Source organism: Pezoporus flaviventris, unplaced genomic scaffold (genome assembly GCF_033815535.1).
Source record: "Pezoporus flaviventris isolate CSIRO_AGI_PZ_B2104156 unplaced genomic scaffold, CSIRO_AGI_Pfla_v1 ptg000002l, whole genome shotgun sequence".
Taxonomy (NCBI): domain Eukaryota; kingdom Metazoa; phylum Chordata; class Aves; order Psittaciformes; family Psittacidae; genus Pezoporus; species Pezoporus flaviventris.
This window is the reverse complement of record NW_026892550.1, coordinates 71,843,848-71,870,914: the sequence shown is the minus strand read 5'-3', so window position 1 is coordinate 71,870,914 and position 27,067 is coordinate 71,843,848. Positions and strand designations below refer to the sequence as shown.

Genomic DNA, 27,067 nt, shown 5'->3' with positions numbered 1-27,067 from the left:
TTCTCTTCTACATTGTGTTTTGCTCTGCATTTAAATGCTTCAAGGAATGATGTTTCTAGTACTCCTACAAAAATTAGTGGGAGCAATAAACAGTAGAACCTTCCTAATATTCAAGAGAAACTTCTTGTTTGTTCATTATTATCCTACCACTGTTGCTAATGACGCTTAATGCTTCCCAATCATCTGCCAATTAATTCCAAGGGATAACTGAAATTTAAATATATATCAAGGTGGTGTGTGACTATGAACACACAAAACCATGAGGATTCTTTGAGAGAAATTTTCTGTGAAGAATTTAATGGTAGAGCATATTTTCTTTACAGTAATTGACCACAAAGTTTAAGATTCATAATTACATAAGAGTATTCAAGATTTATTATATGAGAGCAAACAGATTCTGAGATGAAAAAAAGGCCTGACGCTTTATGTCAGCATGCAAATTATGATAATTGTCAACTTACTCTTCAAGTTTTTCAACAAGCACTTGCAGAAAATTGCTAGAGATTTCGTATTTGAGCTCAGACTATGAGATGCACAGTGTAATTGCATATTGATGACACACAACAAAAATGTTTAAATACGAAAAGGAAATTAGTACTTGTGGTCTGAGAACAAGAATGGTATTTAATGTAAAATTTCTTCAAGACCAGAATATATTTCAAACTTTGATCAGCACATTTAAGAATCCCTAGATGAGACAGCTGAAATGTTATGTCCAGTTTGCAGAGGAGAAAACTGGGTAGGATTTTAACTATTTCACAAATTCACAAAGATTTTAACGAAGTGAGAAGTGATTTAAACCTTTTCAGATCAGCAAATATCAAGACTTCATAGAAGTTCTCCACCACACAGTCATAAGCTCAAAACAGCAAACTGTGCCCTTCCAAGCCTAAGAGACTCTAGGACAAATCCTAGAGTTTCACAGGCTGTGCTAGTGAAACTGATGCCAAACACCATGAGAGAGGTAAGTTACTATCCTATAGTTATTAAAGGCAACGTCAGAAAAACAAATTACTTACCTAGCATCTGCTTCACTATAATATTCTCTTGCAACTATATCTTCAAATAATTCACCTCCAGTGACTCTGTTAAATAAAAGAAGGTGGGAATGGAGATTTCAGAAGTGAAAAGCATCATAAATGAACTTGACAGGGAGAAGTCAGAGAGGAGTAACTGAAACATTTGTACAGAAATGCAAGAGGTCTTGACCAGCAAGGTGAAAGGACTCAAGTGGAAAGTTTGTCCATCCAAATCATTACATGAATAAAAAGAATGCGGTGGGAGAGCAATCACTGATAGAAAATAAAAGCAAAGAGCAGCAGTTTATTGGGCAAGATACTATACACCAGTTAAGGATGTCAAGAATAAGCAGTAAAACTACAGATTAAAGGAAGCAGACCAGCATAGGAAATTATGAATGAAGTTCAGAACACTTAAGGATAGAAAACTGCAATGTAAAGACAGATGTAAAGAAGGAGAATAAGATAATGCTAGAAAGGCTAAAAAGGGAAAAGGGCCTTTAAGCTTAGGCCAAAACACAACAGGGGGATACCCATGTGCCTGAGGGTACCTCTTGTGCTTTTGCTAGAAAGAGGATTACTGAGTTGGAAGGAGAGTATCATTAGAAGCAGAGTACCTTAATCAGTTAAATGATAAGATTTTTCTTTTTTCTACAAAATTTTCAGTTGTCTTTGACAAGAAAGTAGAAATAGTTTAGAAAAAGTGTCACTTCAAATAATTTAAGAGGCATTAATGGTATGAAAGAAGAATTGTATGATCCAGGGAACCAGTAACAGAAGCAGCCATGCGTGGCTGCATCCTCAGAGTTTCATTGTAGAGCCAATGATTTAATAGTAGGAAGTGGTTAAAAAGAAATAAAACTGTGTTGTTATAACTGAAAGATGACAGTTCAGAATGAGTCACCAGCAGGATGCTTGGAATGCATTTGAAAAATGGTGACAGCAATGTTTTGACACACCACAGTAAAATCCCTCCTCATATGATACACAGTTCTGGTCATTCAAAAAAGGGAACTGAATCAGCAGTATGACCAGAAAATTAATACTAGTCTGTCTATTCACTTACTCATATCTTCCCATAGAAGCCAAGACAGTTTAGCTTGGCAAAACAAAGTTTAAGAGGGATGAAAATAACTACTGAAGACAAAGAACAGGAACCCTGTTCTCCATAAAGGAGTGCTGTAAGGGATGATATTGGTAGACTAATGAATAAGCATACAATACCTGTGAATAAATGTAAGGGTAAAATCAGGAACACAAGCTAACCAGAGCACCTTCACACAGCCTCAGCAGACAGGATGCACGAGTTAGTCTGATTCCTGCTTTCAAAAACCTTCATCCTACTGATGTGCCAACATAAATAATTCCTAGATGGAAGATCAGTGCTCATATTTCTTTGCCGATTATGAATAGAGTGATTTTTCTTATAGCACATTATAATCTCAATGAATTCACTAACATAAAAACTAGAGTAGGGATGCTTAAAGATTAAGATGCTTGAAAATCTATATTACAATGAATACAGTTAAATTTAAATGGATAAAAAAATTAAAAGTGGGGATACTTGTAACCTCCAGAGCTGTAACACTCATTTGCAAATTTCTGTACTAACTGTTCATTGTGGATCTCAGTTTATTTAGTCACATTAGATAATGACAGAAATGACCTGCTCGATCAGCAGCACAGTTCCTTTCCTCAAGAAGGCCAGTTAAAGAACTTTATTTTCATATTTCCATTTACATTTGGGATACATCATCCTTTATCTGAGTTTACACCTTGCTGACTTGGAAAGTGTCCTGGGTTCAGCAGTAGCTTCTCCTTCTTGGTAGCTGGTGCAGTGCTCTGTTTTGACTTTCGGCCTGGGAACAGAGCTGATAATGACATTTTTGTTTGGCTAAGGACTTTGTGAGCCTCATGCTCTGCCAGGGAGGAGGGGAAGTCGGGAGGAAGCAGAGACAGGACACCTGACCCGAACTGACCAAAGGGGTATTCCATACCACAGCACGTCATGCCCAGGATGTAACGGAGAGTTACCTGGAAGGGCTGGGGGACTGCAGGGTTGGACAAGGTATCCAACGGTGCTTGGTTGGGCTGGGGGGGGGGGGGGGGGGGCGAGTTATCAGTTGGCTGGTGGTGAGGTGCTGTATTCTCTTCCCTTGTTATTTCCTTTATCATTATTATTATTGGTGGTAGCAGTAGTGATTTGTGTTATACCTTAGTTACTAAACTGTTCTTATCTCAACCTGTGGGAGTTGCATTCTTTTTGATTCTCCTCTCCGGCCCTCTGGGAGTAGGGGGAGGGCAAGAAGGGGGGGAAGTGAGTGAACAAGCTGGCTGGCTGGGTTTAAACCACAACAGAAAGTAATCACTTTCAGATAACAATGCTGTTCTGTAAAAAAGTCTGCAATAAAAGCAGAAGGAGGTAAAATATCTGGTTGCCTTATTTGTATTCTCTTTGTCTTTTACCTTCCAGAAACTGGTTTTGGCTCCTTTAACACAAAAAGTTTGATTGATGCATATTTTGACAGTCTTTGATACCTCCATTTTGCATGTGTATTTGTCTACCACAGTTCTGGTAAAGAGGAATAATTCTCACTTTGTGACGAACGAAAAAAAAAAAAAGCATCATTTGATCTTACTCTTCCCTAAAACATTCATTTTGATCCAAGCCAAGAAAGAAAAAGTTTTTGTCATCAAAGTGCATTTCAGTGGGAGAAACACCAAACTGATGCTTGTTCTTGAGCATGGAGAAGAGAGGGGGATATGCATTCTTACTTGCTGACACTAAACATTTGCTTGGTATTCATACCCATTGCTACGTGATGAAAAAAATGAAAGCAGGAACAGATAAGGTGAATTTCACTGACAAGCATAAGTCAGCAACTCCCATGCCCTGTCACTCTCAAGGATACATCAGGAATCATTCTCAGAAGGTAGCTACATGGCCATAATGAAGGAAGGTAGCACAGGGGATTAAGAGAGGCCAGAACTCTCCTGCATCTCCTGAGCCTCTGACTCAGAAAATCAGTATAGCCATGTTAGTGGCTTTTGCACACTAAGAGTGCATGAGCAATGAGCCCTTGCAGCAGCAAAGATCTGCTGCATCATGATATATATAGGAGAGCCAGGAGGCTGAAGGAAGCAATTCTTCCCTGGCATTTGGCACACATGAGAACACACCTGGATCATGTCCCCTTTTGGGCTCCCCAGAACATGAACAACATTGACACAATGGTGTTTAATGAAGGGCAACCAAATTCATCAGATTTGGACGCCCATGGAGAGGCTGAGATAATTAGGTCTTTTCACCATTAAGATGGAAAGGCTCAGGGGAGATCTCATTGCTGTTCACAACCCTCTAATGGGTAGATATGCAGAGACAGCATGAAAGGCAACAGACAAGCTGAAACACTGGAAATATCAAATAGATACAAGGATTTTTCTTCCTTTATTGTTATTATAATTATTTACTATGCACTTGTTGCTCAAAGAGGTTGTGGAACTTCCATTCTTGAAGATGTTCCAACCTTGAAAACCCCCTGAGCAAACTGATTCAATTGGACCGTGTTGTAGAAGGGGGTCAGACCAGAAAACTTCTAGGGATCTTTACCAACCTATGTTACTCACTGATTTTATAAATAAAGAACAGAGCAGTTACAATAAGCTGCTATATAAAACTGTAGTCCATACAGTTTAATGCCAAAGTTGTGATAAAGCATACTACTCCTTATTAGATGTCATTTTGTTAGGATTTTTTTCCCTTGTATCTTGTATAAAATATAAGTGAGACCGTAAAGCAGAGGGCAAAAAGTTAAAAAAAAAAAAGCAAACCAACTTTGGTCCTTCGGTATAAAGCTACATGAACACCTACTGAGCTGTTCTGTTCTCAAGATTAGAATGGGAAGTAAATCTATCTCAGTGGCTTTCTGATACAGATAAATTGTCAACTTCAGTGAGATCCTGTTTCACAATAGGACATGCATGATATGAGCTCTGGTAACTCTCAGGATACAAATTAAAAGCCACTGCCTCTCACAAGTTATTACTCTTCTTCCATACTTTTCTGAAGAGTACACTAAAATGGCAACAAATAAATCAAGTGGGTTTGTTCAAACAGAAGTACAAGCAGCATGTGAAAACACCAAGGCCCTCTGTACCAGGTATGCTTCCAGGAACCCTGCAAAGAGGGAGGCAGAAGGATTCCATGTCCAAAGGATGATATTTCTGCTCACCTCACAGAAGAGGTACATCACAATGCAATTTTTAACTACTTCATTCAACTGACTTTTAACACTCAGTAAACAAATTACTGCATTTACAGTGTTAAATGCCACTTTCTTTTGTTGGAAACATTTGTAATAACACATACAAAAATACTCAACTTCATATACCATATGATTGATTAGGAAAGTTTATACTTTTAAGAAGACATTTAAAAGGATTAGCAAAGCTGGCTAGAAAAGCCTCTGCTGCTGCTGATCACACTGGCATTGTTTCCTCCTAGACTTCTTATTTCTTAAATTGTTTTCATAATGAAGGTGCAAGGAAGCAGTCTTACAAAATTACAATGGCTATATACTTGGTACATTTATCTGTGACCTTTCTACTTCCCAAAAAGAGCAGTTCAGGCATGTATCCTATGCAAACACCAGTCCAGAACATGTAAACTAAAGCAAACATTGTTTTGCAATTAGGATTTATTTATTTTTTTTTGTATTTTGGTTTCTTCTACACATACAATCCCTCCACTTGGATTCAACAGCAACACCAGGAGTCTTAATGTACCAATTGTTGCATCTCAAGTGCATGAAAATGGGCAACACTGAATCTTACTAACTTGCACAAGAGAGTCTTCAAGTGCTACAGCTGTTTCCATTCAGACACAGCAATTAATAACGACAGAATCGATTGGATTTTAACTCATTTAACATTATTAACGCTGAAGACAATCTCATTTGTGCTTAGCAACTGAAATGGGCTAAGAGATGCAAACCCTAATCACACTTGCCTCAAGCAGTAAGGGAGGAGGAGTAACAAACTTCATGAAGTCCATTACTAGTCTTACTTTGCACGTTTTACTATTCTGCTAATCACTTCACTATATCTAGTGAGAGAAATATAACAGGAGGAAGTTCTTTGCTTGGGAGAAAGATCATAGGCGGCTATCTCAGGTAATCTTGTATGTAGGGGCCATGTTGGTAGACCAGTAAGACGCCACCACTCCTTGAAAGTGATGTCAACAGGACCTTGAAAAAAATTTTGTCTACTCAAGTGCAAAACTACCATATTCCAGAATGGCACCATCATGTATGTATTTCAGAGATGGGGCGTTACCAACAGATATATATATATGTGTGTGTGTGTATGTGTGAATACTTTAGTGCATCTATTTTCTATGCAGAGCTTCTTACATGAATACCCCAACACCACATTTTATCAGAAAGCACATCTTTCATTGTTCAATGTCCAGTTTCCACATGGATTTTAGAAGACTTCCACCTTCACATTTTGGCACAAGAGCTCTTCACTCAAATGCACGCCTTCAACAGAGTACGTTAATCTCTTTTATTCCCTCCAGGTAAAAGCACAGCTATAGAAGTGAAGCAACAGGCTTCTCCTTCAGATTGCAGGCATTCCCATGACATTAATTCAACACAGATTATTAGAAATTCAAAGTAGAAAGTGGCAATGATTAGGCTTTTTTTTTTCTATTAACAAAAAAAGCAGTCTTCACTTTCTTATGTGGGATGCAGTCTGAAAGAAATTTCTAAAGAAACAGTTGCACCGAATTCCACAGAGTGAAAGAATTCATTAAGAAAATGACATGATGGTATGTGTAGGTGGAGTGACAGTGTTACACCACAGTCAGGCTCCTGTTGAATAGAAAGTAAATAAATAAATAAATGAAAGTATGTACTTGGCCTTCAAATTAAAGAAGTAGATATGGTACCTTTTTTGTGGCAGCTCATTTATGTACATTTAAAGAAACCACTAACCCACATATTTGTAACTGCAGTGAAGATGAAGTTTCACAAAAAAAAATGGAATTAGTAAGCATTAAAGCTGTAATTTCTTATTCTGAATGAAAAAATAACTGAGCAACCATCCTTAATAATGAGGCAAATGTTCTTTGCGAATGTAAGATGTTGCTTTTCCAAAGACAATGATCAGTAGGTACAGTCATTGCCTCTGCTATTTAGATGGTTTCTGTTTCTGCAAAGTAATTTATTTTGACAAAAAAAAAACAAACCAAATGATCTAAACATAATAAGCTGCATGTGTGTGTGTGTGTGTGTGTGTGTGTGTGTGTGTTGAAGCCCTCTTTCTTTGAAGAGGATGAAACGCAAACTCATGCGGTTCTTGCACATGTTTAAGTCTGTTCACAGAATCACAGAATCCTAACGGTTGGAAGGGACCTCAAAAAATCATCTAGTCCAACCCTCCTGCAAGAGCAGGGTAACCTAGAGTACATCACAAAGGAACTTGTCCAGGCGAGCCTTGAATATCTCTAACGTAGGAGACTCCACAACCCCCCTGGGCAACCTGTTCCAGTGATCTGTCACTCTCATAGTAAAGAAATTTTTCCTGATGTTCACATGGAATCTCCTATGCTCCAGTTTACACCCATTGCCCCTTGTCCTATCACTGGACATCACTGAAAAAAACCTAGCTCCATCATCCTGACACTTGCCCTTTACATATTTGTAAACATTGATGAGGCCACCCCTCAGTCTCCTCTTCTCCAAGCTAAATTGTCCCAGCTCCCTCAGCCTCTCCTCGTAAGAGAGATGTTCCACTCCCTTAATCATCTTTGTTGCCCTGCGCTGGACTCTCTCCAGCAGGTCCCTGTCCTTCTTGAACTGAGGGGCCCAGAACTGGACACAATATTCCAGATGCGGCCTCACCAAGGCAGAGTAGAGGGGGAGGAGAACCTCTCTTGACCTACTAACCACACCCTTTCCAATACACCCTAGGATGCCATTGGCCTGAACAGGACTGACAGGGAAAGTTCCAGCCACTGCAGAGTGCTTCTTGCAGAATCTAATTTTCTGCCAGGGCTGTATCTTCTGGTTAGGTGTTGATTTTTATTGCAGAATACAGGCTTGTATTTGTTCTGTTACTACTGAGATACAGATACTGGTAACTACAACTCTGTAGCTGTTCAAATGCCTCCTAGTTCACATTGCAATCTCCTGAGATATGTCTGGCATGATATATGAAATTTAATGCAGAAGTTGACTCACTGCAATTACAGTAGGCTATAGTTTCTAAAAGTACAATAGCACAACAAAAAAATAAAAATGCCACACTAGTGATATTGTCCTTAGAACCAAGAATTCTGCACGCACTTCTTGGAAAGGTTCAGGATTAAGAAGATTTTTCCAATTCCACATAGAAAGATTTCCTCTTAAAAAAAAAAAAACAAAAAAAACAACAAAAAGAACCCCCCCCCCCCCCAAAAAAAAAGCAGAAGAAAACCCCAGTGCATGTCAGAGAACAAGTATGCGTGTTGTGCCCTACAACCATTTTTAAGCCAATAGTCAGAGCACTTACCTGGGATATACACAAGTCAGATACAAGTTCCTTCTGAGCCCAGTTAGGATTTGAGCACTGAATCCTGAACCCCTTCACCGCAGACAGGCTATTTAACATTTTGTACTACTAGTCTGAAATCTAGCCTGGAAGAATTCTTCACAAATTTCTTTAAAGAAACTAAGTGAGAAGATAAACCAGAACAAAACCTGAACATGAGAGCACAAAATTGATTGTGGAAGACCCAGGTTCTAACCCACCTACACTGAATAAAAGTATTTCAGTTTGTATGCTTAGAAATGAGCTGTTTCACATATTTAGAGGAAATAACATATTTTCCTTTTAACCAGCATGTTGGATCTAACAAAGCTCTTGGGGGGAGTGGTGGTCATGTTTGTCAAAATCATAAACTGCCTGGAAAACTTTGCAATTGAAATAGGTAGTTCTACTCAAATAACTAAAGTTTTGTAAAATAATCCCTAATCATTCATGTTTGCCCATACCCAGAACTAAAAGCTGTAACTTTTCTGGTGACTAGAAAAGTTTGCTTGTCCCAGGCAGAATGAAGAATGTCAGTGTCTTTTTTTAAGTTGAGAGTATGAGACACCCAGTTTATCTTGTCACAATTCCTTCTTCCACTGAACAGCCTGATCTGGGAGGAATAAGCTCCACATATGCAGTCACTACATGAACAACTCACAGGACTCAAAGTCCTGAAGCAAAATGGAAAGTAAATAGGAAACTTCCTTTGTATATGCTGGGCATTTTATATTCTGAATGATGTCAAAATGAAACATTCTATTGGTAAGACATGAATTGGGAATAATAATGAAACATTCTATTGGTAAGACATGAATTGGGAATAATACAATGAAAGAATCTTTCCCTGTAGGAAACTCAGGCTTACCTTTCAATCCCACAGTGGAGATTTTCTGTAGAGAAACTATTGTTTCACACGTTGGTGGCTTTTTTTTTTTTTTGTTCCTTTACAGATAACTGGCTTGCAGCAAATTATTTTTTCTGAGTCCTGTGTTTGCTTTGCAGACATCATGCAAATGTACTTACATACCTATATTTGATACTAAAATCCACTTCAACAGTGGCCCTGCTTATTCAAAGTTTTTAATATGGAATTAATATTCATTTAATATGGAATTTAATGTGTGATGCAAATCAGTTCTTGCACATGCAAATGACCAAATATGTTACTGTCCTTCCAGCTCTGTTTACATGTTTGTCCAACTCAGTGCACCAGAACCACTCATTTACCTTGTGAACTTGTATTTACATCTAAAGTTTGAGTACCACATCCCCAACATGCTAAATATATGCAAAATTCATACTTACAAGTCAAAGACTAAGTAATGGAATCCTTCTTCTGAGATGCTGTCATGAAGCCGCACTATCGAAAGGGGGAAAAAAAGACGAACACCAGTCACCTTTTTAATGTCTTTAACATTTGTCTTTGATTTTGGGACAGAAGGGAGGATTACAGTTCTACTGTGGAGCTGGTACTGCATCTGTGCATGTTCTCATCAGGGCCTAGTTGGTTTTTGTTGCGGGTTATTTTTTTTTTTAATTCTCTACCCTCAGGATCATCTATTTTGTAAGGTGAGATAAACAAAGAAGCCAAAAGACTGCATGTGCAGCTCACTTGTACAGATCTTTTTAAAGGAGCTCTGCTTTTGCTGTGCCACAGAAGAATGCTGAAGCCATTTCCTACCACCTCCTGCATGTACAGACACATACGCACACACTGCACCCTGCCTTTGCCCTTCATGCTGAATCATAACTAAACAAGTACTAAAAGCAGAGTCAGACTTGATCTTACTATATGGTATTAATATAATTCAACAACCTTTTTCCTAGGAAAAACCATTAATCAGTCTTGTAAATACCATATGCAGCAGTACCAGTCACTGAAACAGTATTCTTAATGTCAGACAACTGTTTTTTCAGCAGTATTACGTCTTAAAAGTTGTAAACAATGTAAGAAGGGAAAAAAAAAGAAGCCACAGTTAATCACAGATTTCAGCAGAATAACAAACGTAAAGGGCTATGTTAACAAATTCCATAATCAGACAATAGATGCAGATTTTAAAAGAGAAAGCATCGTTGCAAACTAAAAGCATTTGATCATACTAGAGTAAATGGGGTCAAAAAGGGAGTAAATTATATTCCAGCTCGCATTTCTATTATATGTACATATTTATCTCTTATATTCCTAGCTGCCATCCACTTCAACTACATGAATGGTGAGGGACTGCTGAAGGGATAAATCCGTGGGCAGACTGATGCCCACCAATCCATGCTGAATTTCCACAGCAGCAGCCACCACTAGAGCTGAAAACCTAAAGCAAAGGGACTGGGACTACTCCCTGCCTAGCTGCAGGTGCTTAGCCAGACCTGCAGGCAGCAGGGGTGGGCAGAAAAAGCAACTAAGCAAGTGTTTGTGGGTCTGACAGCTCAGCGAGGTAACTACCTCCCATTAAATCCCCATGAAGAGCCATTTCTGGAAAGATGTAAGATGCATGAAAGGACTTGCCAGAAGCAAAAGGATGTGATGCCTAGAAAAGTCACTAGCTTTTCCAGTGCTTGTCACAGCCAACAAACTTAAAGTATCCTAATGATTAAAACCTCACGCGGTGCTTACATACACCAATGTATCCATACCCAAGTTTTCCCTGAAAATGCACAAGTCAGCTGCAGAACCTTCACTTTGAATTTTAAGGGTTCAAATCACATTGTGGTAGAACTACGAATTAAGTCCTTGTCGTGGTTTAAACCCAGTCAGGTAACTTGTTCACTCACTCCCAGTGAGTGGTGCCGAGCTGACAACAATCGAGGTCCGTGTCCGTCTCCCCCCCCCCCCCCCCCCCCCCGCACCGGGGCTCTCCCCTTCCCCGCTCCCGGAGGAACGGGGAGGAGGATCGAGAGAGTGCAACTCCTACGGGTTGAGACAAGAACAGTCCAGCAACAAATCACCACCGCTACTATCAGCTAAAACAATGATAAGGGAAAATAACAAGGGAAGAGAATACGATACCACCGGCCAAGAAAGCGAGTTCCACCCGGAAGCCCCTGTCCTTCCGGGTAACTCCCAGTTACCCCCCACCCCGGGCATGACGTGCTGTGGTATGGAATACCTCCCCGGCTAGCCCGGGTCAGGCGCCCCGTCTCTGCTTCCTCACAGCTTCCCCTCCTCCCTGGCAGAGCATGAGCCTCACAGAGTCCTTGGTCAGGGTAAACATCACTTAGCAACAACCAACAACATCGGCTTCACCAACACTGTTCTCAAGCTAGAAGTCAAAACACAGCACTGCACCAGTTAACACAAAGGAAAAACATGACTGCTACTGCTGAACCCAGGACATTATCCACCCCTTATTCCATACCATTCACGTTGTGCTCAGATCCCACATTTTCAATACACCATCGCTCTCCCACATATATACATCCATATACATACAGACCAAGAGGAAAAAATCATTTTCTTAGTGCATGGACCAATCCCTATAATGCTGCCGAGTCCATTCGGTCCATGATGTTCCAAGTTCATTCTCTGTTGGGATGATGGCTGGAGGGAAGTCAGGGCCAGTCGTTGGTGACCTGGAGACATCTAGTTGATGGGCTATAAAAGCATTACACAGCAGGCAACGGCATACAATTGAGTTCACTGGCTGTTTTCCCCTAAAATCAAATCCCCTTGAGGTATACATCGGACTTCCCCATCTTCCCGCATTACCCACCAAGTATATCCAGGTCCCTGAGCAAAAGCAATCCCACGAGTGGGTTTGCCTTTACCTGAAGCAGGAATAACCCAGACTGTCTTCCCCAGCAAATTCTTCATATGCACCACGGGAACTTTGTCCCCCTCTACAATATGTAAAAGTTCTGACTGGGCTAGGCCGGCCCTGTTGGCAGATCCTCTGGTGTTGACCAAACAGGTGGCCTTTGGTAAATGTGTATCCCAATGCTTGAAAGTTCCCCCACCCATTGCTCTCAGTGTAGTTTTTAACAGCCCATTGTACCGTTCGATTTTCCCAGAGGCTGGTGCATGGTAGGGGATGTGATATACCCACTCAATGCCATGCTCTTTGGCCCAAGTGTCTATAAGGTTATTCCGGAAATGAGTCCCATTGTCTGACTCAATTCTCTCTGGGGTGCCGTGTCGCCACAAAATCTGTTTCTCAAGGCCCAGGATGGTGTTCCGGGCAGTGGCATGGGGCACAGCGTATGTTTCCAGCCACCCGGTGGTTGCTTCCACCATGGTAAGCACATGGCGCTTGCCTTGGCGGGTTGGTGGCAGTGTGATATAGTCAATCTGCCAGGCCTCCCCATATTTATACTTCAACCATCGTCCTCCATACCAAAGAGGCTTTAACTGCTTGGCTTGTTTAACTGCAGCACATGTTTCACACTCATGAATAACCTGGGCAATAGTGTCCATTGTTAAGTCCACCCCTCGGTCACGGGCCCATCTATATGTTGCATCTCTGCCCTGATGGCCTGAAGTGTCATGGGCCTACCGGGCCAAAAATAATTCACTGTCCCCTTAAGCAGTTTCTGCAGCTTGTTGCTGGGGACTCCATACAGCTGCCTTCCATCTCCAACGCTTCCAAAGCACTGGAGGGGCCCAGTGAACTAGATACTTGTCCATACTGTCCCACACACCCTGCCACTCATGACTGTCCAGCCTTGGGGAAAACCTCTTGGTCCCCCCATATTGTCGTCTAATCCCAGACAAGACCCAAACCTGACTCTGCTTAACTGTTGAGATCAGACAAAATGGTTGTGGGTAAAACACAGTCTGTGTGTGTGCCAACATGCTGATCCCCTTCACAATCAGCAGGCAGGTCCCAAGGATACCCAAAGGCCATTCAGAGCCTTCAGAACTCTCAAACGATGCTGCTGTACTTGTCACTGGGGCGGGTGTAGCTGCTGTGCTTGCCGGCTCTCCCACCATCAGCTTCTCTTTTTCTGAGTCCAGCTCTTCCTCCTCTGCCTTGCTGGGAAATGCTGCGTGGTCTCCTGCGTCCTCCTGGGGCTCGGCAGGCGGCTTCCGGGGAATGCTCTTGGCCGTCTCGGGGCTCGGCTCGGCCGCGGGGCTCGGCTCCTCCGCGGGGCTCGGCTCCTCCGCCGCCTTCTCCCGCTGCTCGGCAGCCGCCTCCTTCCTCTCCTCGACCGCCCCGACCTCCTCCACCGGCAGCCGTCCCTTCACGGCCTCCGGCCCCGCTCCCGCCACCGCTTGGTCCCCGGGGCCGCTCTCCCGGGCCGGTTCGGCTGCCGCCGGCTCCCGGGGCCGCTCCCCCTCAGTTCCCCGCAGCCTCACGAAGATGGAGAGTAGGGTGAGGGCCAGGACGGTGAAGAGCAGCCGGACGGCCAGGTACAAGTCCACGGCCACGTCCGTCCCGCCCTGCTGCTGGAGCCCGCCCGTATTACAAGCCATTGCCATAAAGCACAGTGAGACAAGAACCTTAGCCCAGGCCCCACACTTGATAAACACTAACACAGCAAATACCGGCTCTAAGTAAGTTACAACGGTCTGAAGCTGTGAGATCAACAAGAACAACTCTGAGAGCCAATAAATCAGCATTGTGACGAGTGACTATCAATCCAGTCAGATCTGTTCTTATCTCAACCCCTCGTGCCCCACGTTGGGCGCCAAAAAGAACTGTCGTGGTTTAAACCCAGTCAGGTAACTTGTTCACTCACTCCCAGTGAGTGATGCCGAGCTGACAGCAATCGAGGTCTGTGTCCGTCTCCCCCCCCCCCCCCCCCCGCACCAGGGCTCTCCCCTTCCCCGCTCCCGGAGGAACGGGGAGGAGGATCGAGAGAGTGCAACTCCTACGGGTTGAGACAAGAACAGTCCAGCAACAAATCACCACCGCTACTATCAGCTAAAACAATGATAAGGGAAAATAACAAGGGAAGAGAATACGATACCTCCGGCCAAGAAAGCGAGTTCCACCCGGAAGCCCCTGTCCTTCCGGGTAACTCCCAGTTACCCCCCACCCCGGGCATGACGTGCTGTGGTATGGAATACCTCCCCGGCTAGCCCGGGTCAGGCGCCCCGTCTCTGCTTCCTCACAGCTTCCCCTCCTCCCTGGCAGAGCATGAGCCTCACAGAGTCCTTGGTCAGGGTAAACATCACTTAGCAACAACCGAAAACATCGGCTTCACCAACACTGTTCTCAAGCTAGAAGTCAAAACACAGCACTGCACCAGTTAACACAAAGGAAAAACATGACTGCTACTGCTGAACCCAGGACAGTCCTATGCTTTTTTCTTCTTACTTTAAATGAAACAGCAATTTCCAAAACTAATTTCCCTACAATAAATGAAGACTTGTCAGCAGTGTGATCCAAATCATTATCCCTTATAGAACCAAATAAAATAATGAGGATATCCTGAACTGCTTCATGTTCAGGACTGAGCTGATAAAAATGCAAAAGAAAAGGATTTTCAGATTTTCAGAGGCCCCAGATGGTAGCTTTATGTATTAACCATTTTTTCTACAACAGATGACATAAAAAGAAAAAAAAAGATCAAATAAACATGACTTTTTTACTTTATAATATTTAGCCCAGGGAAACATCTTCTGTTTACACAATACTGAAGAGAAAAGCAGCTCTTGGCTGACTGACTGCCCAGAGCTTGTGATGATTCAGCAAAGCCAAGTAGGTCTCAGTCAGAATTTGTGGTTTTGGCTGGCTCTATAGCCTCGATCTGTCTAAGTTTTTATGAAGTGCAAGCCTTTATCATAGAAGACCAAGGTAATACACTGCTGCCAATAAAAAATAACCCCAAAACCCAGAATCAACTTTCTTTCTGCTTGAGTTCTTTGAGTTGAGATTTTAATACCCCAAACGTCTGCTCCTTAAACAAAATGTGAGACACCAATTACTAGTCTAGAACAGTATCCTGAAAATTCTAGCTCAGAACAAGCCTGTAAAACTCTGGGCTTTTGAGCCCAACACTTGGCACAGTAGCATCAAAGATTCTGCTCAGGAATGAGATTTAGTACAAAGCCTTGGGTGTGTCACAGAAATGCAAGATAACATAAACCAGTAAACTCTGGAGTGCATCTAGCCCTCTTTGCCTCTCTCCAACAAAGTTTAAAACTTTTAAAGATTTTCATACATAGCAACTGATATCTTTTGATAGAAACTGCCTGTTCCTGAAATAGATTTATAAGAACTCAAAGGATGTTTTTTCTGTGAACATTTTTTTTATTCAAAGACGCATTCCTCTCTCCTCACTGCTCGCTAACAGCGTTATATTCAGACAGAAGCCTTCATATTCGATTTCCTGTATCATGCACAGATACTGAGAACTACCAAGTAACTTCTGGTGAGGCAGATTATTTGCTGCCAACTGCTTTCAAGGAGCTCTGAAGCATGTAAAACCACCCTGATTTTTTAAATGTCTTTAGTGACTTGAAACAAAGTATCAAACCCTAAAATTTAGAAAATAAACCCATCTTTAAAGTATTACTTTGGTATTAAAAAGCAGACAGTCTTGGCTTGAGCTTGGCTACAAAACAGTTAGCAGCTTATTCATACACATATTCAGTTTTCCTGGTTCACTCTTTCTCCTGCTCCAGCATGGATTTGCTGTCAGCCAGCTGAAGCAAAGGACTGTGTTAATTACCACTGTGTTTATAAACACAGAATGACTTTCTAACGCACATTCATAAGAAAGTATTCTCCTAGGTAAGAATGAAGTCAATGTGAACCTACAGTCATTAAGGCAGTTTTAGAACTGTGTCCCTGAAGCAACAAAGTCATGGGAGAAGAATAAGCTGCACTGCATTACCTTCAGTTCAAGGCAGTACAAACCCACTTTCTTTTTCTAAAACAAAAAAATAATCATGTCTACTGTCCAGCACCACACACACAGCGTATCAAAACTAGAGACAAGAGTACAAGTTTTATCTTGGATGGAGGCATTTGTCATATCCCTATGTATTGGGTCTGGCTGAGATGGAGCTAGTTTTCCCCAGGATGGAGCTAGTTTTCCCCACAGCAGCCCTCACAGTGCTGTGCTGTGTACTGGTAGCCGGAAAAGTGTGGATAACAACACCAGTGCTTTGGCTGCTGCTGAGCAGCACTCCACAGCATCAAAGCTGCCTCTCCAACATTCCCCCTCACCAGGAGGCTGAGGGTGAGCAAGATCTGTGATGGGGACACAGCCAGGACAGAAGCCCCAAAATGACCAAAGGGATATTGCAGACCATATGATGTCTGCTCAGCAACAAAAGCTAAGAGAAAGGAGAAGGAAGAGGGGGGTATTTGTTATTCATGATGTTTATCTTCCACTATGCGTACTGAGGCCCTGCTTCCCGGTAAGTGGCCAGCCATTGCCTGCTGATGGGAAGTAGAGAATAAAGTCTTTTATTCTCCTTTGCTTCTGCGTACAACCTTTGTTTTATTAATTATTATGTTTTTTCTTAAGCCTGGTGAGGCAAATTCCGTACTAGCCAAACTCTAGTCTGACATGGAGTTACCTTCTTCAAGGATTAGCATTCTTTTTTTTCTTTCCTCCCAAATGTCTGAATCATAGACATGAGATGGGATGAATACTCTGAATCAGGATCACATGCCCCTGATTGCATCTGAAAAGGAAAATAGACTGAGGCAGCCAGGGAAGATCAAAACTGCCTTTTGGCAAGTGCTTACGTTGGCTTCTTTGGTCAGTTTAGATATAGTGTCATGCCAATAAGCCTGCTGGGTGAAAATCCCAAATAAGCATGGGGAAAGAAGAATCTGTGATGATTCAAGACAGATGGACAATCCAGAATACAGGGTGCACAACAGCACAGGGGCAAGTCCAGCATGGACCAGTCTTTGCTACTGCATTCTGCCTGCAACTCAGCTTTTCACTAGGAAAGGGAATGGATGTCTTGATGACAATTTGAAACGCTATTCACAAAGTTTAAGAGGCGATTCACTAAAAGAAATTAATATTCGTGTATTCACTGCAATCCTATCTAGACTTTCACACATATGCATCAGGCAGGATTCAGACATGACAAACCCAAAGGCAGCAATTACAAAGATTATTCATCCAATGTAAGAACTCCCATCAGTAACCCACACTGCAATTCCTATTCCTCCAGAGACACAAAAAGCATTCACCAGTAGAAACTGTGCCATTTATCTATTTTGAAAAGATTACAGTTAGACCTAATCATTATTAATCGGAGTTATTTTATGAGTGCTGTCATAATATAGTGGAAAGGACCCAAGAGTAATAATTTCTTCCCTCCTGCCTGCTGTAGCACTCTGGTTATTCTCCTCCAGTGGCTTACAGAGAAGGTATTTAACAACCTTTGACAACAAAGTTCTTGCCCTTCAACAAACCACTTGAAATACCTGACCAGAACCTAGGGAGCACACAGCCCTTGCTTTTGGAATAATACTGTAAGGCCAGAAAAGATCAGGAATATCTCTTTGTCTTCTGCACTGATTTTAGTCTGAAATACTTTCCAATCACCACACTGTGATAGTCGTAATAATTTAAGGGAGAACTCCTGTTAGATTTATTAGGCTTTTATTTAGGTATTAGTGTGGGCAAGCTCCAGTCATTTCCTTTATTTGGCTTTTTGTGCTGAGCCGCAGTATTTTGTGCTTGATCTACAGAGAAAACATTGATATAATGATCAAGCAACCTTATTATCTTCTTTCTGAATTTCTGCCTTAGAGAAATTTAAAAATCAACTCCAATGAAAAACAAATTGGTCTAGGTAAGAAGACAAGTCAAACAGCTGATAAAGTCAGCTAAAAAATCCTTCAGATAAAGATACCTACCCATATCTAAAATCATTGCCTAAAATATTTGGTTTTGTGAAATTGCTGAAGTGATAATTTTTCTCATTTGGTATCTGAATTAGTTCAGGTTACAAAGACAATATATTTGAGAAGGCCGATCTTCAGACAGCAGGTATAGCCCGTTACCAGTATGGCAGCTGCACAAATGTGCATGGAGGTGTCAAATTGCCAGAGCACGGCTCTTTAGGGAAGACTCTTCCCATGCAATTCTATTCATTCTGCTTATTAATAGAGCATGGAAAGGGATAACTGTAGTTAATGGTACTGTAGTTAAAGACACTAATTTTCCCTCTGAAGTGCTAAAGATTAAGATCTATGGACTGCCAGAAGCATTAATCCTGTAACTATGAAGCTCAATGTCTCGAATTCCTGCACTCTTAGGAAGTTACAGGGGTCATTCATGAGTAGTAAAGGTTTGAAAGGGGTTTGAAAGTCTCAAAAGTGTATGTTGTATTTGCTGAAATATGCAAACTACTTCTTCAAGTTCCTGCCTTCCTGCAAGAAGAGTGAGAAAGGGACAGATGTGCTTTCCCTCCATGTTGGCTTCTTCCCAAAGTGCATTAAAGTGTTTATGCAGCTCTTATGTGATCACTCTCTGAGAAAAATAAAAGCAACTTTGAAAAATTAACTTAATTACTAATGGAAGGAACTTACTGGAATGACTTAATTTAATCCAGAGGTTTCTATGAATTGGTATCAGCCTGCCACTATGTGTAGGATAAGCTGTGTATTTGCAAATAAGGAGGTAAAAGAAGAACTGAAACAACCTCAGTCACTGAGAAAATACAATCAGATACAGGTTTTGGTAATCCTTCAACTACCAATTTACATTTCAGACATTTGCCTCTCAGCATTTTCTGCTCTCTGGTCTCTGACAAAGAATGCCTCATGCTCAGCAAAACTGCTTGGCTGAGAAGATCTGCAGTGGCTTAGCGCTGTTAGGACACAGATCTTCCTGCGAAGTCACCCTTTGTCATCTTCCCTGTTCTGCTAATTAAAGCAAGGTGATGAGGCAAGGGAAACAAAGCTATTGCGAGAACTTCATCAGAAGCTCATAATGAGAAGTCACTACAGCAGTGGCAAGAACTGAGACCAAAGTAAAAATCCATCCTATAGCTTTTAGTCTAGCTCCCCAGATAAATATGCTTGGGACCCTAAGCTAAACATGATAAACACAAAACTGCATAAGGGAGCAGAGCTGTGGATACAAAAGCTTGTGAACCACTGCTTAGGAGTGCTGCTCATTGCACTGATGAAACATCTGCTTCCCTCAAAAAAAAACCAAACCAAACCAAACCACTTTCACTGCAACTTCATTCTCTATACCTCAGTGCTCCACATGTTTCCATGACTGTCACTACTTCCTCTCTTTTGATGCATGGTATAAACAATCTCTGCTGAGCAACCACTCCTTAAACCAGTGATGCGTAACGTGGTCACAACTATAGCTTCCAGACATCAAACTCAATACAAAACAACACTGCTTAAAGTCTCTACTGTAGTTACCACTGGGGCTACTGCTCCTACTATTTTGTGCGGTTTAGGTAATTCTTTAAAAACAACCCAATGTAAATATCAGCCAAACCTAGTAAGAAAGCTGGCTCAACACAGGCACTTGGCACTGAATCTCTGCTACCAGTAACAGACCAGTATCCAGTGTCTAAGGTAGCTGAAAGCTGATGTATGCCCATAGAAGAGACCATGCAGACATAACCCCTGTATGGAGTGAAGCAGAGCGGGTAGCTGTGTGGAGCAGAAGTCCTCTGTCTGAGCTACAGATGAGGGATGCTCAAGTCGCAAGAGCAGCACTTGGCTCTTGGCATGGATGATGTGTTCTTTCCCCCTTGCTCAAATATCAGGAGCTCATTAGGCAGTACAGCTGAAGTTGAGATTGCTCCTCATGTTTACCCTTCCTCATATACAATACTATTACACTGAGACCATGACAGCCTGGGGCCCCCTGTAATAAAGCTGCTCAGTTACAGTAAAATGAACTTTGGAAATGTTAATAAAAGCCACTACCTAACAATTTGAAATATTTAGACGTTAATCTGGTGAGTACAGTAGCAATGCTCCCAGGCAGCTGAATTCTGAAAGACATTAAACATAGTAACACTTTGGTGGAGTGAGTTAAGGGCAGCAGATGCCATTGTGGGATCTGTCTGGTGTGCCGCATTTTCCTCTTTACTATGAGGGTGGTGAGACCCTGGCACAGGTTGCCCACAGAAGTTGTGGATTCCCCATCCCTGGCAGTGTTCAAGGCCAGGCTGAACAGGGCTGTAACCAACCTGGTCTAGGGGAAGGTGTTCCTGCCTACGGCAGGGGGTTGGAACTGGATGATCTTTATGGTCCCTTCCAACCCAAACCATTCTATGATTCTATGATTTTGCCTATCTAAGAAAATAATCCCCTACACACACTGTTAAAAACATAAGGGGTATACTGTAATACTATTATTCAATGACTTCATGTAAGTCAGCAGTGCTGTGTATGCTATTAAAAGGTCTATGTTCACCAACAGTGAATCAAACCTGTATAGCTTCCAAATGCATTCAAAGGAAACAGCTTTTTATTACAGTGCAAATTCATGGTTGCTTAGGGTCAACAGCTTGAGAAAAAAATCCTATTAATCTGCATCTGTATTGGCATAATGAAAAATGACAGGAAAAATAATTAGGCAGCTTACTATCTGGAAAGACTGCATGGGTGCCCAAGGCACTGTAACAGTAAATCTTAACTAGTATGAAGAAAATGCCATATATTCTAAAAATACTCTTTAGTGACCAAAACTGTCCCCCATCAGGGCTCTCACTCAGCAAACTTCTGTATTCTGATTAAATGCTAGTAACCGTGACATTCACTGCCTTCACTACCACTCAAGCCTAACGCGTGCTCAGAAGTTGGTCTGTCAAACTGTTACCTTTGGTTAAATGTTCTTGCTACATGGAAAATTAAAAAAAAAAAGTATTTCCCAAAGTAGATGAAAGAACAGCTTCTGAAGTGAGACTAAGTAAATTCAGATACTGATGTCAAAGCAGACGGCCTCAGATTACCAACTCTGTTGTCACGATGAGACTTGAGCTACATTCCTGCTGGATCAAGACGGACAGTTTAAACAGGTCACCAATACTTGTGAGAAATGACAGGGAGAGAGGAAAAAGGAAGAATGCTTTAGAGAAAGTACATTTTGTGATAAGAGGAGACTCACTGAGCTACTAAGCACCCTCAATAAACCTAAGCAGCTTTACAGTGGTGTGTAAGCACAGACAGATCTCCAGGTCTAGGTTCTGTGCAGGCTTCAGGCACTATGTGAAAACAAATGAAACTTAAAAGATGGAAACCAATTTAGCCTAACATCAGAAATCTAGCTGCTAAAACCAGAACATCCCAAATAAAATTAACTAATTGAAAACCAAGAAAAAAGTAAACAGGTATTCCAAACCTTATAATTCTGTATTACTAGTCTCCAGGGAGAGTAGCTGTAATACCTTTTTTCTTTAACCAACAGGTTTTTACCACAGAATCATTAGGACTTGAAGGGACCTCTGGAGATAATCCAGTCTAACCACCTGCCAAGGCAGGGCCACCCAGAGCAGGTTACACAGGAACATGTCCAGGCGGTTTTGGAATGTCTCCAGAGAGGGAGACTCCACAACCCCCCTGGGCAGCCTGTTCCTGTGCTCTGCCACCCTCAATGTGAAGAAGTTCTTCCTCATGTTGAGGTGAAACTTCTTGTGGTTTAGTTTATGACCATTGCTCCTTGTTCTGTTCCTGGGCACCACTGAAAATTGTCTGGCACCATTAACACACATAAATATCTCAAAAGAGATCTTTTGAGATATTTATATGCATTATAAGATCCCCCTCAGTCTTCTCTAGACTAAACAGGCCCAGTTCCCTCAATCTTTCCTGATAAGAAAGATGTTCCAAACCCCTGATGGTCCCTGTGGCCTCCACTGGACCCTCTCCAGTAGCTCCTTGTCTGTCTTGTGTGGGAAGCACAGAACTGGACCCAGATGTGGCCTCACCAGGGTCAGTAGAGGGGAAGGATCACCTTAACCTGCTGCCACACGCCTCCCAGGATACACTTGTCCCTCCTGGGGAACCTATGCAAGGGCTGGCTCCTAGTCAACTTATCATCTACAAATACTCCCAGGTCCTTCTCAGCTGAGCTGCTCTCTAGTAAGGTCAGCCTCAACCTGTGCTGGTACTTGGGGGTCTTCCTCCCCAGGTACAGTACCCTACACTTGCCCTTGTTGAACCTCATTAGGTTGCTCTCTGCCCAATTCTCCAGCCTACTCAGGTCCTGCTGAATGGCAGCACAGCTTAGGTGTATCAGTCACTGCCCCCAGCTTCCTGTCATCGGCAAACAAACTTTTGTTGCTTTTCACTGCGCCACAACACAGGCATGTGTGCATTTAGGTGTGCAAAAAGGCACAGAGGAGTACTGCGCAACCATAAACTATATCCTTGCAGTAGTTAAAACCAACAGCTACACACCTTTAATTATTCATGTATGAATACAGCAAAGTTTTATATAGCTGTTTGAAAACCAGAGTACTAAAATGTACAGCTGTATCTTCATGTCTTTATTGAATATACAATAGTGTCATTTACTAGAAATCCTGCATTTGAGGTTAAGCTAATTCTTCCTTGCAGGTAAAGCCCTGAATTTGTAAGTTTAACAAGGTTTTTCTGGAACACAACGAAAAGCCTCAGATTAAGCCTTATGAGGATAGCTGCATGGATTAAAAGAAAGTCTGACACAAATTTTTGCTAACACCAAACCAACATCTCAGCTGCCAGTGTTGCTGCTTTAAGCACTCATGGTTTTTAACGATTTTAGCATGCATCAGAACATGAAAGGAGAGGAATAATGACAGTCTACACAAGAATTTCATGGAGTGTTAATTAATAAAAGGACAAGCTTTTGTAGGCCAGGTCTAGTGGGGGCTGGTGGAGCTGGTCTGATGAAGGGAAAGAGCAGTTTTGGTAGGAGGCTTGCCAGACTGGTCAAGGATGCTTTAAACTAGATGTGCTGGGGGAGGGGGGCATCATTCCATTCCAACACACCCAGTCAGTTGCCAGAACCTAATAAATGCTTGCAGCAATGTAGAGATATTCCAGCCACTCCAGCCAACGAGCCGGCTTCAGTTGGAGCTTGGCTCAGATGCCTCTGTACAAATGCTCATAGCATGGGGAACAAACAAGAGAAATTAGAGATGTGTGCACGTCTACGGGGGTATGATATAATAGGCATCACAGAAACATGGTGGGATGGCTCCTATGACTGGAGTGTTGGAATGGAAGGTTACAGGCTCTTTAGAAAAGACAGGCCTGGCAGGTGGGGAGGGGGAGTTGCTCTTTATGTTAGAGATAGGCTAGAGAGTATGGAACTCTGTCTGGGGACAGGTGAGCAGTTAACAGAGAGTTTGTGGGTCAGGGTTAAAGGGAATATAGCTATGGGAGACATTACTGTGGGGATCTGTTACAGACTGCCTGATCAAGGAGAACCTGCGGATGAAGCACTCCACAGACGGAGTGGGAAAAGCCTCACACTTGCAGGCCCTTTTTCTCATGGGTGACTTCAATCACCCTGACATCTGTTGGAAGGACGGCACGGCCTGGCAGAAGCAGTCCAGAGGTTCCTCGATTGTGTAGAAGACAACTTCCTTCTGCAAGTAATAGAGGAGTCGACAAGGAGAGGTGCCATGCTTGACCTCGTGCTCACCAACAGGGAAGGGCTCGTTGGAAATGTGACGCTCCAGGGCAGCCTTGGATGCAGCGATCATGAGATGCTCGAATTTGAGATCCTCAGGACAGTGAGAAGAGCGTGCAGCAAGCTCACTGCCCTGGACTTCAAAAGAGCAGACTTTGGCCTCTTCAGTAGGAAGGTTCCATGGGATACAGGCCTAGAGGGCAGAGGGGCCCAAGACTGTTGGTTGATATTCAAGGATCACCTGCTACAAGCTCAGGAGTGCTCCAACCCAACCAGAAGGAAGTGCATCAGGAGGGCCAGGAGACCTCCTTGGATGGATAAGGAGCTCCTGAGGAAAATTCAAATTAAAAAAGAGGCTTATAATAAGTGGAAGCAAGGACGGGCGGCCTGGGAAGAGTACAGGGATGTTGTCCGAGAAGCTAGGGACCAGGTTAGGAAAGCTAAGGCCCAGTCAGAATTAAACATAGCTAGAGGTATTAAAGATAACAGGAAGCGATTCTACAAGTACATAGCAAATAAAAAACAAACTAGGGAGAATGTAGGCCCCCTCAGGAAGCTCTCAGGAGAACTGGCGACACAGGATTTGGAGAAGGCTGAGGTTCTGAATGACTTCTTTGCCTTGGTCGTCACTGGCAAAGGCTCTGACCAAACCACCGAAGTCTTTGAAGGCAGATGCAGGGACTGTGGGAATGAAGACCTTGGGCTCACAGTAGGAGAGGAACTGGTTCGACAACATCTTAAAAATCTGAACATACACAAGTCCATGGGTCCTGATGAGATCCATCCGCGGGTCCTGAAGGAGCTGGCAAATGAAGTTGTGAAGCCGCTGGCCATCCTATTTGAGAAATCATGGCAGTCACGTAAAGTTCCCAACGACGGGAAAAAGAGAAATATAACCCCCGTTTTCAAGAAGGGGAAAATGGATGACCCAGGGAATTACAGCCCAGTCAGTCTCATCTCTGTGCCTGGCAAAATCTTGGAGCAGATTCTCCTGGAAGGCATGCTAAGGCACATGAAAAACAACGAGGTGGTTGGTGACAGCCAGCATGACTTCACTAAGGGGAAATCCTGCCTGACCAACTTGGTGGCCTTCTATGATGGGGCTACAGAACTGATGGACAGGGGTAGAGCAGTTGACATCATCTACCTGGATTTGTGTAAAGCGTTCGACACTGTCCCACATGACATCCTTGTCTCTAAATTGGAGCTACATAAATTTGATAGATGGACCACTCAGTGGATAAAGAAGTGTCTGGATGGCTGCACGCAAAGAGTTGTGGTCAATGGCTCAATGTCCAACTGGAGACCAGTAACGAGTGGTGTCCCTCAGGGATCACTGTTGGGACCGGTCTTGTTCAATATCTTCGTCGCTGACATGGACGGTGGGATTGAGTGCGCCCTCAGCAAGTTTGCCAATGACACCAAGCTGTGTGGTTCGGTTGATACCCTGGAGGGAAGGAATGCCATCCAGAGGGACCTTGACACACTTGTGAGGTGGGCTGATGCCAACCTCAGGAAGTTTAACCATGCCAAGTGCAAGGTCCTGCACCTGGGTCGGAGCAGTCCTAGGCACAGCTACAGGTTGGGCAAAGAAGAGATTAAGAGCAGCCCTGCAGAGAAGGACTTGGGGGTGTTGGTTGATGAGAAAATGAACATGGGCTGGCATTGTGCGCTCACAGCCCAGAAAGCCAACGGTATCCTGGGCTGCATCAAAATGAGTGTGACCAGGAGGTCGAAGGAGGTGATCCTGCCCCTCTACTCTGCTCTTGTGAGACCTCACCTTTAGTATTGTGTGCAGTTCTAGTGTCCTCAGCATAAAAAGGACAGGGAACTGTTGGAACAAGTCCAGAGAAGGGCCACGAGGATGATCAGGGGACTGGAGCACCTCCCGTATGAAGACAGGCTGAAAAAGTCGGGGCTGTTCAGCCTGGAGAAGAGAAGGCTGAGTGGAGACCTCATAGCAGCCTTCCAGTATCTGAAGGGGGCCTATAGGGATGCTGGAGAGGGACTCTTCATTAGAGACTGTAGTGACAGGACAAGGGGTAATGGGTTAAAACTTAAACAGGGGAGGTTTAGATTGGATATAAGGAGGAAATTCTTTCCTGTTAGGGTGGTGAGGCACTGGAATAGGTTGCCCAGGGAGGTTGTGAATGCTCCATCCCTGGCAGTGTTCAAGACCAGGTTGGATGAGGCCTTGGGTGATATGATTTAGCGTAAGGTGTCCCTGCCCCTGGCAGGGGGTTGGAACTCGATGATCTTAAGGTCCTTTCCAACCCTAACTATTCTATGATTCTATAAGCTATAACAAGAGATATTACATTAATTAAACTTATCAGGTTCAGAAAACCATGCAGCATACATACACGAAAGAAAAGTAAGTTACTTAAGTTTTCTAAAAGAAGGGCCTAGTTCTCCTGTTAAAACAAGTCTTAGAAACCTAGAATGGTTTGGGCTGGAAAGGACCTTAAGATCCTAGTTCCAACCCCCAGCCATGGGCAGGGATGCCTCACATTAGATCACATCATTCAAGGCTCTGTCTAACTTGACCTTAAATCCTGCCAGGGATGGAGCAGCCACAGCTTCTCTGGGCAACCTGTACCAGCACCACATCACCCTCACAGTCTTTTTTACAGACCAGTGATTGCCACAGTGTTTGGGCAACTCACTGACTGCCAAGATTCATTATGAAGTGACATACAGAATTTTAGCAATTCAAGAAACTGAAGTAATAAAACAGATCAAATGAAAACTGAATTAAATCTCCTCAGTGCACATAGTCTAACATCCTACTTAGAGAAGCAAAAGAGTCTCTCAGTCCCTCCTGGAAAGATACACTTTTGTATGGTTTTGACAGATACTTTTACCAACTGCAAATGTGGTGGAAGAAAGCTTTCATTTAGACTCTGGATGCATCACAAGGAAAGAAAACCTCAGACAGAATCACCCAGTTGTCAAAATTAGGC

General features: G+C 42.8%; 1 protein-coding gene and 1 long non-coding RNA gene across 20 annotated transcripts in view; both read right to left on the bottom strand.

Moving 5' to 3' along the window:
- CAMK2D (calcium/calmodulin dependent protein kinase II delta) overlaps positions 1-27,067 on the bottom strand; it is a 167,303-nt gene that overhangs the window by 56,514 nt on the left and 83,722 nt on the right. For all 19 annotated transcript variants that reach the window (XM_061443374.1, XM_061443392.1, XM_061443383.1 and 16 more), the window contains exons 4-5: positions 9,900-9,954; positions 1,020-1,085 (exon numbers count right to left, since the gene is read on the bottom strand). In XM_061443374.1, the coding sequence (XP_061299358.1) occupies positions 1,020-1,085; positions 9,900-9,954 (121 nt within the window). The remainder of the gene's footprint in view (positions 1-1,019; positions 1,086-9,899; positions 9,955-27,067) is intronic.
- Positions 1,659-4,800, bottom strand: LOC133263360 (uncharacterized). The gene is made up of 2 exons (XR_009741478.1): positions 3,373-4,800; positions 1,659-2,802 (listed from the first exon to the last, which is right to left on the bottom strand). It is a non-coding gene; the product is annotated as an uncharacterized LOC133263360 (long non-coding RNA).